This window comes from Ceratotherium simum, chromosome 6 (genome assembly GCF_057802395.1).
Source record: "Ceratotherium simum simum isolate JZ-2026a chromosome 6, ASM5780239v1, whole genome shotgun sequence".
NCBI classification, from domain to species: domain Eukaryota; kingdom Metazoa; phylum Chordata; class Mammalia; order Perissodactyla; family Rhinocerotidae; genus Ceratotherium; species Ceratotherium simum.
The window spans coordinates 73,967,847-73,982,932 of NC_141905.1; the positions used below are offsets into that span (position 1 = coordinate 73,967,847).

A 15,086-nucleotide genomic window follows, 5' to 3' on the forward strand; every position below is an offset into this window, starting at 1 on the left:
TGCTAACCATGGCTCTGTGAAAAGGAAGTCTACTAATTAGAGTTTGGTACTTATTTCTTTATTTTTGTCTTCAGTCTGAGGACATAGGGTCTGTAACTGTATTTATTTTATTTATTTATTTATTTTATTTTTTGTTTATTGCAGTAACATTGGTTTATAACATTGTATAAATCTCAGGTGTACATCATTATACTTCTATTTCTGCATAGATTACATCATGTTCACCACCCAAATACTAATTATAACCCATCACCACACACATGTGCCAAATTATCCCTTTCGCCCTCCTCCCTCTCCCCTTACCCTCTGGTAACCACCAGTCCAATCTCTGTCTCTATGTGTTTGTTTGTTGTTGTTATTATCTACTACTTAATGAGGGAGATCATACGGTATTTGACCTTCTCCCTCTGACTTATTTCACTTTGCATAATACCCTCAATGTCCATCCACATTGTCACAAATGGCTGGATTTCATCGTTTCTTATGGCTGAGTAGTATTCCATTGTGTATATATACCACATCTTCTTTATCCATTCGTCCCTTGATGGGCACTTAGGTTGCTTCCAAGTCTTGGCTATTGTGAATAACGCTGCAGTGAACACAGGGGTGCATGTATCTTTACGCTTTGGTGTTTGAAAGTTCTTTGGATAAATACCCATGTGTTGGAGAGGATGTGGAGAGAAGGGAACTCTTATACACTGCTGGTGGGAGTGCAAACTGGTGCAGCCACTATGGAAAACAGTATGGAGATTCATCAAAAAATTAGGGATAGAACTACCATATGATCCAGCTATTCCACCGCTGGGTATTTATCCAAAGAACTTGTAACTGTGTTTAAAAGGTCCTTGGGTTAGTTCTTCTTCTCTCCTTCAGTGTGGTGGTTAGTCATTTGAATAAGGGTCATCGTTTATTTCTGTATCGAGTCAGCTTTAGGTCCACCTCCAATATCATTGATGTTGCTTTCTTTTTTTAATATGTGAAACATTATCATGGTCCGGAAAGTCAGGAATGTACAAAAAACCCTTTCCTCCTCACCATTCCTGCTATTCTTTCCATGCCATTCCCACTCCTGCCCTGTAAGAAACCTATCTCAAACCAGTCTCTGATTTATCCTCCCTCTGTTATTTTTCTTTTTTGATTAAATAAGCAGACACATGCATATTTTCTTATTTTTCTTTTCTTTCCCCTACACAAAGGGTAACATATTCTTTCCTACTTTTGTTCATTTAATAATATTTAGGTTACTTGCAGTAATTTTCAAGTGTCAATAATGGTGTAGTGGAAACATTTTTGTGCATATACGTATATATTTTTTGCATGTGTGAGGAAGATTGGCCCTGAACTAACATCCATTGCCAGTCTTCCTCTTTTTGCTGAGGAAGATTGGCCCTGGGCTAAAATCCATGCCCATCTTCCTCTACTTTATATGGGACGCTGCCATATCATGGCTTGGCAAGCGGTGTGCATATATATTTTTGTACTGTAAGAGGTATAGCTTCAGGATAAATTCCTGAAAGTGAGTGCTAAGTTAAAAGATAAATGCATATATAGTTTTGTTAGCATATGGTTGTAGCAGTCTGCATTCCTACCAGCAGCGTATGAGAGTGCATGTTTTCATGTAGTTTCATGAACAGAATATATTTTTATACTTTTTAACTTTTGTCTAATAGGTGAGAAACAGTAAAGCAGTGTGCTTTTAATTTTTAGTTTTTTTATTATGAGTGAAGTTAAACTTATCTTCATATATTTAAGGACCATTTTTATATTTTTTGTGAATTTGTCGATGTCTTTCACTCAATTTTCTGTTGAAATATTTTTGTCTTTTCCCCTTAATTTGTCAAGTTCTTTAAATATTAGGAATATTATCTTTTTATCTGTTGAAAATTTTTCTCCAAATTTGTATCTGTCTTTTGACATTGTTTATGGTGATTTTTGTTTGTTTGTTTTTGCCATGCTTAAATCTTTTTATTTTAATCTCATCAAAGTCATCACTCTTGAATCAGAGCTAGACTATGTTTCCCTACATACAAGTTATAAAGGAAGTCACCTATATTTTCTTCTATTACTTGTATGGTTTTAACTTTTTACATTTAGATCACTGATGCATTTGGAGTTTAATTTTGTGTATGATGTGAGGTATGGATCTAAATTTATCTTTTTCCACAGTTGTGCCATTACCATTTATTTAAAAAAATTTATTTTGATCCATGATTTAAAATACAACCTTTTTCATATACTAAAGTTTCATATGTATTTGGTTCTATTTATGGATTTTCTATTCTACTCTACTGATCTATTTGTGTATTGATGTGCCACTATCACCCTTTTTTTTTTTTTTACCCCTTTTTTAGTGTTTTCCTGGCTATTTTTGCATGGTTATTTTTTTGTATGATGATTATTATCGATTTATCAAGTTCCATAAAAAAAACTTGTTGGTATTTTTATTGAGATTGGATTTATAAATTAATTCCAATAGAACTGACGTCTTTATGATGTTGGTTGTTTTTTCCAAGAATAATGTGTGTTTTTCCATTTATTCACAACTACTTTTATGCCTCCTATGGGTTTTGCATATTTTTTGTTAAAATTTATTCCTAAGTGTTTTATCTTCTTCATTTCAATCGTAAATGAGATTTTCTATCCTTTACCAGGTTACTGTTAAAGGGCTATTGATTTCTGTGTATTAATTTCTTTATTTGTTACCTTACTGAATTCCTTATCGTTTTAACGCTGATTCTCTAAGGTTCCCAGGCATACTATTATATCATTTGCAAAGAGAGATAGTTTCACCTTTTTTCCAGTTCTTATGCATCAATTAATTTTTCTTGTATAATTACATTGGCTAATATCTCTAATACCGTGTTAATAGTAATAGAGATATCGGGCAATTTTGTCTTGTTTCTGATTTAGTGGAAGCAATGCTTCCAGTGTATTCTTATTAAGCAAGATACTGGCTATTATATATATATGTGTGTGTGTGTGTGTATGTCTATGTATATGTGTGTGTGTGTGTGTATAGCTATGCTAAAAAGTATCCTTCAATTTCTATTTTCTTGAATGTTTTATAAAGAATGGGCATTGATTTTTGTCAAAGATTTATTAGCATCTATGGAGATAATCCTATTTCTTACTCTTTAGATTCATTAATATGGTGTATTAATGAATTCCTTAATGGTGAATCAACTTTGTAATCCTAGTACTTATTTTTAGCTGTGCATTTACTGAATAGATAATTATTATTGATGTTTTCAAGTTAGTTTTCAGCTTTCAGACATTTAAAAAAGTAATTATATAACATATTTGAAATTAACAAGCATACGTGGTCAATAATGGTACATTTTGTCTGTATGTGCACAAATTCATCCGCTCACAAACATATTTTCTATCAAGAAGTTGGAAAATCTCAGAATATAATTCTTAACTCTGCTACTTACTGGATGTGTAAACATGGACAAGTCTTTTTTCTTTTTTCATCTCTTTGAAGCTGTTCCTCTATCAAATGGGTATAATACATAGTGTAAAGATTAAATAGGTAATGTGTGTGAAAGTACTTTGGAAATAGTACAGTCATATATAGATATAAAATATTGTTATTGTTATTGACCTACTTCATGTCTTATATTTTCAACATAATGAATACTCAACTTTTTTACATATGATTTGATTCATAGATTAATAACTATTAAAAGCAATATTTTAAAACAATCTCATTGAAAACAATATGGATTTAAAAATATACAGTAAAAATTCAGTAAATTGGAATTTAAGAATTTGAATTTGAGGCAAATAGTAATTTTTGGTGGTAGGACTGAATGTGGGAAAAAATGCCTGTATTTCATTTGGTGTTGATGTTTGCTTTGTGAATCAGTTCTAATAATATTGTCGTTCTTGCCTCGTCTATAGCCCAGGATATTAATATTTTGTTCTACTTTTTTAGATGAGTGAAAATTTCAGATTAAGGAAATAAAGTATAAGAAGTCAATTTTAAAGGGTTTAAATACTTTAATGGCAGTCATTAGAGGGGCTCAAGAAATTTAGCTAGAGTAAGAAAATGAAATATGACTAAAGTTTTTCTTTTATCAAAGCTAAACACAAGATATTAAAAATGCAATTCCAGAAGAGTTGGGTTAAAATTTATTGGGTGACATTTTTTCAATGTTTATGCTTAACCCTGTTCTATTAAAAAAAAAAAACTTTTTTTAAACGAGGTTTCAGTTTTTAACCTTCAATTAAAATGTAAAACTGATAAATTATGTGACTCCAGGCTTTGTGATTATAGATCAGGGATTGGCAATTTTTTTTCTGTAAAGGGTCAGAAGTAAATATTTTGTTTTTCTGTGGGCCAGATACAGTTGCCACTGTTGCTGTTGCTGCTGCCGCCGCCTCCTCCTTCCCTCCATCTTCACCTCCTCCTCCTCCTTCACAATCCTTTAAAAATGTAAAAACCATTCCAGCTTATGGGCCGTACAAAAATAGGAAATGGGCTGGATTTGGCCTCAGGGATATAGTTTACTGACCCTTAGCATATATGGTTAGAGTTTCTTCTTTTTGTTTTTCAATATGTTAGATGGCTCTGGAAGGTAAAATATAAATCTTACAGCCCTCTTGGCACATTATGACTTTCCAACCTATAATTTAAATCCTTGAAACAGTGCCATTTGCTTGAAGGTTCCAGTTAAGTTCTAGACTCCTGTTTATCATCTTATTCACAGTACTAGAGCAGTGCCTCACACCCAATAGCATTCAATAAATACTGGATCAAGGACTGAATAACTGAGTTTTATTGTCCTTTTTCTATTGGAGAAAGAATCATTTCTTAATTTCCCACTTAATCTTTATTTAGGCAAGTACATGGGCCCAATATCCTAAGTAAACAAAATAATCTCTGTAAGTCAAACGGCCTGTTTTAAGTTATGAGAACTATCACCTTTCCAGCAGAAAATAAAATCACACTCTCTTAACAACAGATTAATACATGGCAATAGTTGTAATTCTGGAATTTTTTGTGATGAAAATCAGATTGCTAAGATATTATTGATATCAACATTTCATGTTTATGTATATCAAAAAAACCCAGCTATATTCTGTTTCCCCTTTTCATAAACCACACATTGGTGAAAATTTGGGCTTAGAGCTGTAAATCAAAATATACAGTTGAAGAATAGAATTTTAAGTCATGTGGCTCTTTGAACAATTGTCTTTGCCAGAATTCTTATTATATTTGAAATCTAAAGTATGGCATATGTACCAAATATCAAGTATAGTTATGCTAGAAGTATACAAAGGAAATTAAATGGACATGATTTCCTAACCTGCAGAAGTTATTGTTATATGTGTATGACAGAGAGTAATGACATAGCAATGAAAGGACCTAGGACCTTTGAAACAAGTACTGCCAATGACTACTTTTTTGTTTCATGTTTCTAAAATATATTCATTACATACGATTTGTTTGAATAACCTTTATGGCATCTTCTTTTCTATGCCTATTGTTTAGTTTTGGTTATAAGTTGATATTGCAACTTTATATTATAGGGAAACAGAAATATCATGTGACCACATAATGTCCCCCTAGTGTATGTCTAGGTTGTGAAATCATCATCATATAACATTTTCCAAACAAAAGGCCACTGTATGATAATTTCATAGGTGCTTATTCAGCATAAAAAGACAACCTCAAATGCTGACAACAAGAGAATAATTTCAACACTGTCATGAAGTATAGATTCTAAACAATTGAATTTAAAATACGTTTGTGCCATTTTAGCATGAAGTTTAGTACCACAAGGGAATTCTCTCAAAATGAGCTTACATTAAAAGGTATTTTAACAGTTTTTTTTGTTTCAAAAATTATTAAAGCTACTATACAATGATAATTCTTTTAAGAAACTCTGCAAGCATAACTATTTTCCAGTTCTGCCATAAAGGATAAATGAAAGGTTTATCCAAGTTTTTAAATATTAATGTGCATCGTTTGTTTTTTTAGTGAAGTTCTGAGTCCAACACAGTATTAATATGAAACTCTGCAAGTTAATATTAAAAGATATCATGGAATGTTCATTCACTATTTATGAAGTTATGTGTTATCAGTATATCTTTGCGTCCCTTTATTCCTTTATTGCTTGAGGATAGGTTTATTTTTTTGGTGAGAAAGATCAGCCCTGAGCTAACATCCAATGCCAATCCTCCTGTTTTGCTGAGGAAGATCGGCCCTGGGCTAACATCTGTGTCCATCTTCCTGTACTTTATATGGGACGCCATCACAGCATGGCTTGACAAGCGGTGCGTTGGTGCGTGCCCGAGATCCGAACCTGCGAACACCGGGGCACCGAAGTGGAGTGCACACATTTAACCGCTGCGCCACCGGGCCAGTGCCTGATGATAGTTTTTTTTTATTCCTTGTATTTCTACACCTTGTTATTTATTTCTATAATTCTCACGTCTTGTGTTTCCATAGTTAATTCTACAAATTTAAAGGAAAATTATGCTGATTTATTTAAATATTATTAATGAAGAAAAATTCACACTTTGATGTAGAAATCTCTTCTAGCAAAAAAATGAAACAAATCAAAAAAACAGATTCTTAAAAATCTATCCAGTACCTAACTTATATGTGTGTTTAGGGGTGTGAGTATTTACTTTATATTAATTATCTATTGTTTCAAAGCAAATTATCATAAAAAATTATCAAGAAGTTTAGTGTTCTAGAATATTTTGTATTTTGATCAAAACCAATGACTCATTAGCTTATTTTTATATGTTTATGTGAATCAGGTAAAGATCACATTATTTCATTTTTATCAATAGAGTGGTTTAACTAGCTGCTGATAGGCAGGAACACGATAGTTCTCATTAATCGTTTTTGAAAGGGCTAGTGACATGATCAGCCATGTCTCTGTAGAATATGTCTCAGGATTGGAATGAGTTGTAGCCTAGAAATACTGAAGGTGGGAAGATCAGATATGTGATTGTATTGGTGTCAGTAAGAGAACGTGAGTGACGTACTTGAATGATGGCTATCACAATGAAAAGGAGGGGTCAGATTCAAGAGAGAGTGTGCATGTCGAAACTAGAACTTGCCAATTGGTTGGATGTTTGGCACAATAAGGTGTGAGGTTTATGTCCTAAAAAGTGAGAATGCTGCTCTTGAACAAAGGAATGTAAAAATAAGAAAACGAGACGACTTCACATGAACCAAATCTACTGTGAGTAACTATTATACCGTGGAATGTTTCAGTTAGTATTCTGGGATACTAAAACTGAGAATGATCTCAGAAGCTTAAAAGGATGATTTTTGGGAATATAAACAGACATGCTTTTTTACACAATATATAACTATATATTATTGTTGGAAGTGGTAATAGTAGTAGAAGTAATAGCTGCGTTTATTAAGTGCTTGATATATGTTAGATATTTTAAAATACATTATCTCATTTACTTGTCACATCAATCCTGAGAGCTAAATATTATTCTCCTTTTGCAGATGAGGAAAGTAAGTCTAGCGAGGTTAAACAAACTGCCCAAGGTCACATAGCTAGTGATTATAGATGTACATTTTGAAGCTAAGCTGTTTGACTCCAAAGCTCTTGTGGTCTTTGAAACTCATTTCATTAAGTAGAGGTACCAAATTAGAAATGGAAAGAAGCCCAAAGAAGAACGCAATAAATACTTGTATCTATACTAGACTTTGGGATATCCCAAAGACTTCAAAGAGTTTCACAAAATTTTTAAATAAGTGAATTTACTTTCCTTTAATTAAAACTAACTTATATGGCAACCCTAGTTTTTGGATGGCAAGAGGAAAATACGTGGCATAAAAATAAGATAACAATAAAACCTTCCCTGAAATGTGATGCACATGTTTGTGATGGAGAATATTCAAAATACTTGTTTTTCCTTACAGCTTGTACATGCAGTGGCCATGCCAATATTTGTCATATGCACACAGGAAAATGTTTCTGCACAACTAAAGGCATAAAGGGTGACCAATGCCAATTGTAAGTAAAAATGCCTTTATAGAACTTTCGTGGATTGAATTTGTGCTGTAGAACTCATTGTTATAGGTTTTCCTTTTTAAGTTTAGTGTTGTGCTAGTTAAGCAACTGATATTATTGTAAGCTATGTTTACTTGTGTTTTATCAGTTCTCATAAAAAATTAAGCCTTTTAAAATGACAGTTTTGGGCCGGCGCTGTGGCTTGGCGGTTGGGTGCGCGTGCTCTGCTGCTGGCGGCCCGGGTTCGGATCCCGGGCGCGCACCGACGCGCTGCTTCTCTGGCCATGCTGAGGCCGCGTCCCACATGCAGCAGCTAAGAAGGATGTGCAGCTGTGATGTACAGCTATCTGCTGGGGCTTTGGGGGAAAAAATAAATAAATAAAAATTATAAAAAAAATAAATAAATAAATAAATAAATAAAATGACAGTTTTGTGGAGGCTTTAAAAGAGAGGCCATAGAGTATGTTTGTCTTTTGTATCTCTCTAAAACACAAAACATTCTTATTTTTTCTGGAAAACACATCTTATATATCGTCTGCATTATTGTCTTTATAATTTTCCTCTCTATCTTGTTAAATAACTCAAATCCAATGTTTCTATGCTATTCTTTCTTTTTGAATCTTTCATTATTAATTCTGGTAATTGTAGTCCTTTAAGCCTTTCAAGTGGTTTCTTATACTCTTCCTCTTCTTTTTCTCTGTTATTTCTGTAGACGTGAACCCACTCTTGCTGTTACTCTGCCTTGAGTAGTTTTATGAGTGGTTTTTGCTTTTTATAATTTAGTTCTTATTCTCAAGATTTATTCTCCCCCCAAACTAACTTTAAAAAGAAGTTGTTTCATGTTATTTAAATGTTTTTTCTTTTTTTCTTATTCATATACATCACATTATTAAAATTGTTTTTATAGTTTTGAATTGTATGCATTCAAACAGATGTTTATATTTGATATAAATGTACTATATTTGGCACAAACCATAAATTCCAACCATAGTACTTATAGAATTATTAAAAAATTAATAAAGGATTCTCCAAAACTAAAAATATATAAAAATTTATATCCAAAGAAGTCTGTTAACCATGGAAAATGATCTTTTTGTTTTTATTTAGAATAGATATGTTATTTGCTATAGAATTATCCTAAACATTTCAAGTTAGATGATCATGTCTTTGACGAGCCACTGAAATATCAGGTTTTCAAGTTCAGAGAAGGTGAGCAGAACCAGTTTTTATTCCTTCTCTATAGTCTTTTTTTTTTTTTTCCCCTCTATTTTCTTTTTTTTTTTTTTTTTTTAATTTTTTGTTTATTGCAGTAACATTGGTTTATAACATTGTAAAAATTTCAGGTGTACATCATTGTACTTCTATTTCTGCATAGATTACATCATGTTCACGACCAAAATACTAATTAGAACCCATCACCACACACATGTACCGAATTATCCCTTTCACCCTCCTCCCTCCCCCCTCCCCCCCTCTTACCCACCAATCCACCCTCTGTCCCTATGTGTTTGTTTATTGTTGTTATTATCTACTACTTAATGAAGGAAATCATACGGTATTTGACCTTCTCCCTCTGACTTATTTCACTTTGCATCATGCCCTCAATGTCCATCCATGTTGTCACAAATGGCTGGATTTCATCGTTTCTTATGGCTGAGTAGTATTCCATTGTGTATATATACCACAGCATTTTTATCCATTCGTCCCTTGATGGGCACTTAGGTTGCTTCCAAGTCTTGGCTATCGTGAATAAGGCTGCAATGAACACAGGGGTGCATGTACCTTTGCAAATTGGTGTTTTCAAGTTCTTTGGATAAATACCCAACAGTGGAATAGCTGGATCATATGGCAGTTCTATCGTTGATTTTTTGAGGAATCCCCATACTGTTTTCCATAGTGGCTGCACCAGTCCGCACTCCCACCAGCAGTGCACGAGAGTTCCCCTCTCTCCACATCCTCTCCAACACATGTTGTTTCCTGTCTTGTTAATTATAGCCATTCCGACGGGCGTGAGTTGACATCTCACTGTAGTTCTGACCCGCATTTCCCTGATAGTCAGTGATTTTGAACATCCCCTCATGTGTCCGTTGGCCATCTGTATATCTTCCTTGGAGAAATGTCCGCTCAGCTCTTCTGCCCATTTTTTAATTGGGTTGGTAGTTTTTTTGTTGTTGAGATGCATGAGTTCTTTATATATTTTGGAGATTAAGCCCTCATCAGATGTATGGTTTGCAAATATCTTCTCCCAATTGTTAGGTTGTCTTTTCGTTTTGTTGATGGTTTCCTTTGCTGTGCAGAAGCTTTTTAGTTTGATGTAGTCCCATTTGTTTATTTTTTCTATTGTTTCTCTTGCCCGGTCAGATGTGGTGTTTGAAAAAATGTTGCTAAGACTGATGTCGAAGAGCGTACTGCCTATGTTTTCTTCTAGAACTTTCACAGTTTCAGGTCTTACATTCAAGTCTTTAATCCATTTGGAGTTAATTTTTGTGTATGGTGTAAGGTAAGAGTCTACTTTCATTTTTTGCATATGGCTATCCAGTTTTCCCAACACCATTTGTTGAAGAGACTTTCTTTTCCCCATTGTATGTTCTTGGCTCCTTTGTCAAAGATTAGCTGTCCATAGATGTGTGGGTTTATTTCTGGGCTTTCGATTCTATTCCATTGATCTGTGTGTCTGTTTTTGTGCCAGTACCATGCTGTTTTGGTGACTATAGCTTTGTAGTATATTTTGAAATCAGGGAGTGTGATACCTCCAGCTTTGTTCTTTTCTCTCAGGATTCCTTTTGCTATGCGGGTCTTTTGTTGTTCCATGTAAATTTTAGGATTCTTTGTTCTATTTCTGTGAAAAATGTTGTTGGAACTTTGATAGGGATTGCATTGAATCTATAGATGGCTTTAGGAAGTATGGACATCTTAACTATGTTAATTCTTCCAATCCAAGAGCACGGAATATCTTTCCATTTCTTTGTGTCTTCTTCAATTTCTTTCAGCAATGTTTTATAGTTTTCTGTACAGATCTTTCACCTCTTTGGTTAAGTTTATTCCTAGGTATTTTATTCTTTTGTTGCAATTGTAAATGGGATGGTGTTCTTAATTTCTCTTTCTGCTACTTCGTTGTTAGTGTACAGAAATGCAACTGATTTTTGTATGTTGATTTTGTATCCTGCAACTTTACCATATTCGTTTATTACTTCTAAAAGTTTTCTGGTGGATTCTTTAGGGTTTTCTATATATAAAATCATGTCATCTGCAAATAGTGACAGTTTCACTTCTTCCTTTCCAATTTGGATCCCTTTTATTTCTTTCTCTTGCCTGATTGCTCTGGCTAGGACTTCCAATACTATGTTAAATAGGAGTGGTGACAGTGGGCATCCTTGTCTGGTTCCTGTTCTTAGAGGGATAGCTTTCAGTTTTTCACCATTGAGGATGATATTAGCTGTGGGTTTCTCATATATGGTCTTTATTATGTTGAGGTACTTTCCTTCTATCCCCATTTTATTCAGAGTTTTTATCATAAATGGATGCTGTATCTTGTCAAATGCTTTCTCTGCATCTATTGAGATGATCATGTGATTTTTGTTCTTCATTTTATTAATGTGGTGTATTACGTTGATTGATTTGCGAACGTTAAACCATCCCTGCATCCCTGGAATAAATCCCACTTGATCATGGTGTATAATCTTTTTAACGTATTGTTGTATGCGATTTGCTAGTATTTTGTTGAGGATTTTCGCATCGATGTTCATCAGTGATATTGGCCTGTAATTTTCTTTTTTTGTGTTGTCCTTGTCTGGTTTTGGTATCAGGGTAATGTCAGCTTTGTAGAATGAGTTAGGGAGCTTCCCCCCCTCCTCAATTTTTTGGAAGAGTTTGAGAAGGATAGGTATTAAGTCTTCTTTGAATGTTTGGTAGAATTCCCCAGGGAAGCCATCTGGTCCTGGACTTTTATTTTTGGGAAGGTTTTTGATTAATGTTTTGATCTCCTTACTGGTGATTGGTCTATTCAAATTCTCTACTTCTTCTTCATCCAGTTTTGGAAGGTTGTATGATTCTAAGAATTTATCCATTTCTTCCAGATTGTCGAATTGGTTGGCATATAGCTTTTCATAGTATTGTCTTATAATCTTTTGTATTTCTGAGGTGGCTGTTGTAACCTCTCCTCTTTCATTTCTGATTTTACTTATTTGTGCCTTCTCTCTTTTTTTCTTGGTGAGTCTAGCTAAAGGTTTGTCAATTTTGTTGATCTTTTCAAAGAACCAGCTCTTGGTTTTATTAATTTTTTCTATTGTTTCTTTGGTCTCTATTTCATTAATTTCTGCTCTGATTTTTATTATTTCCCTTCTTCTACTGATTTTGGGCTTTGTTTGTTCTTCTTTTTCCAGTTCCTTTAGGTGCATTGTTAGATTGTTTATTTGAGATTTTTCTTGTTTGTTGAGATAGGCCTGTATGGCTATAAACTTCCCTCTTAGAACCGCTTTTGCTGTATCCCATAAATTCTGGCATGTCATATTTTCATTTTCATTTGTCTCCAGGTATTTTTTGATTTCTTCTTTGATTTCTTCATTAACCCAGTCGTTGTTCAGTAGCATTTTGTTTAATCTCCATGTATTTGTGGCTTTTCTGATTTTCTTCCTATAGTTGATTTCTAGTTTCATACCTTTGTGGTCAGAAAAGATGCTTGGTATTATTTCAATCTTCTTAAATTTATGGAGACTTGTTTTGTGGCCTAATATGTGATCAATCCTGGAGAACGTTCCATGTGCATTTGAAAAGAACGTGTATTCTTCGGTTTTTGGATGGAATGCTCTGTATATATCTACTAGGTCCATCTGTTCTAGTGTGTCGTTCAAGGCCAATGTTTCCTTATTGATCTTCTGTTTGGATGATCTATCCGTTGGTGCAAGTGGAGTGTTAAAGTCCCCTACTATTATTGTGTTACTGTCTATTTCTGTTTTTATGTCTGTTAATAATTGCTTTATATATTTAGGTGCACCTACATTGGGTGCGTAGATATTTACAAGTGTTATATCCTCTTGTTGGATTGTTCCCTTGATCATTATGTAATGCCCTTCTTTGTCTCGTTTTACAGTTTTTGTTTTAAAGTCTATTTTGTCTGATATGAGTACTGCTACCCCAGCTTTCTTTTCATTGCCATTTGCGTGGAGTATCTTTTCCATCCCTTCACTTTCAGTTTGTGAGTGTCTTTAGGTCTGAAGTGTGTCTCTTGTATGCAGCATATATATGGGTCTTGTTTTTCACCCAGTCAGCCCCCCTATGCCTTTTAATTGGAGCATTTAGTCCATTGACGTTAAAAGTAGCTATTGATAAGTATGTACTTACTGCCATTTTTAACTTTTTTTTTTTTTTTTTCTCAGTGTTTAAGTAGTCCTTCTCTGTTCCTTACTTCTTCTATACAGAATTGATGGTCACTTTACTTTGACCTCTGTCTGAAAGCTGTACTCTTTAACTACCCTCCTCCCTCCTTTTATGTTTTTGATATCATATCCAACCTCTTTTTGTGCATTTGTATCCATTACGTTCTAATCGTGGAAATAGATAATTTTTCCTATTTGTGGTCTTCTCTTTTCCCCTTAAATCAGTCCCTTTAACATTTCTTGTAACACTGGTTTCTTGGTGACAAACTCCTTTAATTTTTGCTTATCTGGGAAAATTTTGATCTCTCCTTCCATTTTGAACAATAACCTTGCTGGGTAGAGTATTCTTGGCTGTAAGTTTTTTCCTTTTAGCACTTTAAATATATCATGCCATTCTCTTCTAGCCTGTAAGGTTTCTGCTGAGAAGTCAGCTGATAGCCTTATGGGGTTTCCTTTGTATGTAACTTGACATTCTCTTGCGGCTTTTAGGATTCTCTCTTTATCTTTAATTCTGGACATTTTGATTATGATGTGTCTTGGTGTGGGCCTCTTTGGGTTTATCTTGTTTGGGGCTCTCTGTGCCTCCTGTACCTGGATGTCTGTTTCCTTCCTTAGGTTAGGGAAGTTTTCATCTATTATTTCTTGAAATAGATTCTCTGCCCCCTTGTCTCGCTCTTCTCCTTCCGGGACACCTATAACACGGATGTTAGTGTGCTTGATGTTGTCCCAGAGGTCCCTTAGACTGTCCTCACTCTTTTTAATTCTTTTCTCTTTTACCTGTTCACCTTGGGTAATTTCTTCTAGTCTTTCTTCCAGCTCACAGATCCGTTCTTCTGTATCCTCTACTCTGCTTTTGAGTCCCTCTAATGAGTTTTTCATTTCCAGTATTGTATTCTTCATTTCTGATTGGTTCTTTTTTATATCTTCCATTTCTTTGTTGACATTCTCACTGAGTCCATCTATTCTTCTCCCCAGATCAGTGAGCATCCTTAACACTCTTAGTTTGAACTCTCTGTCAGGTAGGTTGCTCATTTCTGTTTCACTTAGTTCCTTTTCTGGGGTTTTGTCCTGTTCCCTTACTTGGATTGTATTCTTTTGCCTCTTCATTTTGCCTCTTTCCCTGTGCTTGTGTCTACGTATTAGGTAGGTCAGCTACGTCTCCTGCTCTTGGATAGGTGACCTTATGTAAGTGATGGCTTAGGAGGCTTCCAGTGTGCTTCCCTCAGTTCTCAATGTTCCAGGGGTGACCCCTATGTGGGCTACGTGTATCCTTCTGCTGTGGCCTGTTTGCTCTCCCTGTAGGCGCCCAGGGAGGCTGAGTTATGCTCCTGGCCGGCTGTTGTAATGCTCAGCTGCTTGTAGTTGTTGTGGGCCCTTCAGTCTCTTTATCAGGTGTAGGGAGCCCCAGCACAGTTGGCTGCAAGTTCTAATACCACATTTGTGTTGCAGTATTTCTTTTAAGTGAGTAGGCCCCCAGCGTGGCAGGTTGTTAGGCTCAGGGCCTTACAATTGCTGTAAGCCTCTAGCCTATTAGATCTCTTGTCAGCTCTCTGAGGATTGCAGCTGGGTGGGGCTGGCCTCAGGCACAGGAGCACCCAATTGTTTCAGGTTTTGGAAGGTGGAGCAAACCTCCTATGTGGGTCTTTGAGAAGCACAAGTCTTCTGCAGCTGACAAGCCCTGTTGCCCACAGGTCCACACACACAGTCAACACAGTCC

At 34.9% G+C, this 15,086-nt stretch overlaps 1 protein-coding gene across 4 annotated transcripts in view; it reads left to right on the forward strand.

Annotated features, from left to right (window-relative positions):
* ATRNL1 (attractin like 1) overlaps positions 1–15,086 on the forward strand; it is a 773,536-nt gene that overhangs the window by 214,761 nt on the left and 543,689 nt on the right. For all 4 annotated transcript variants that reach the window (XM_087432666.1, XM_087432665.1, XM_087432664.1 and 1 more), the window contains one exon: positions 7,904–7,997. In XM_087432666.1, the coding sequence (XP_087288792.1) occupies positions 7,904–7,997 (94 nt within the window). The remainder of the gene's footprint in view (positions 1–7,903; positions 7,998–15,086) is intronic.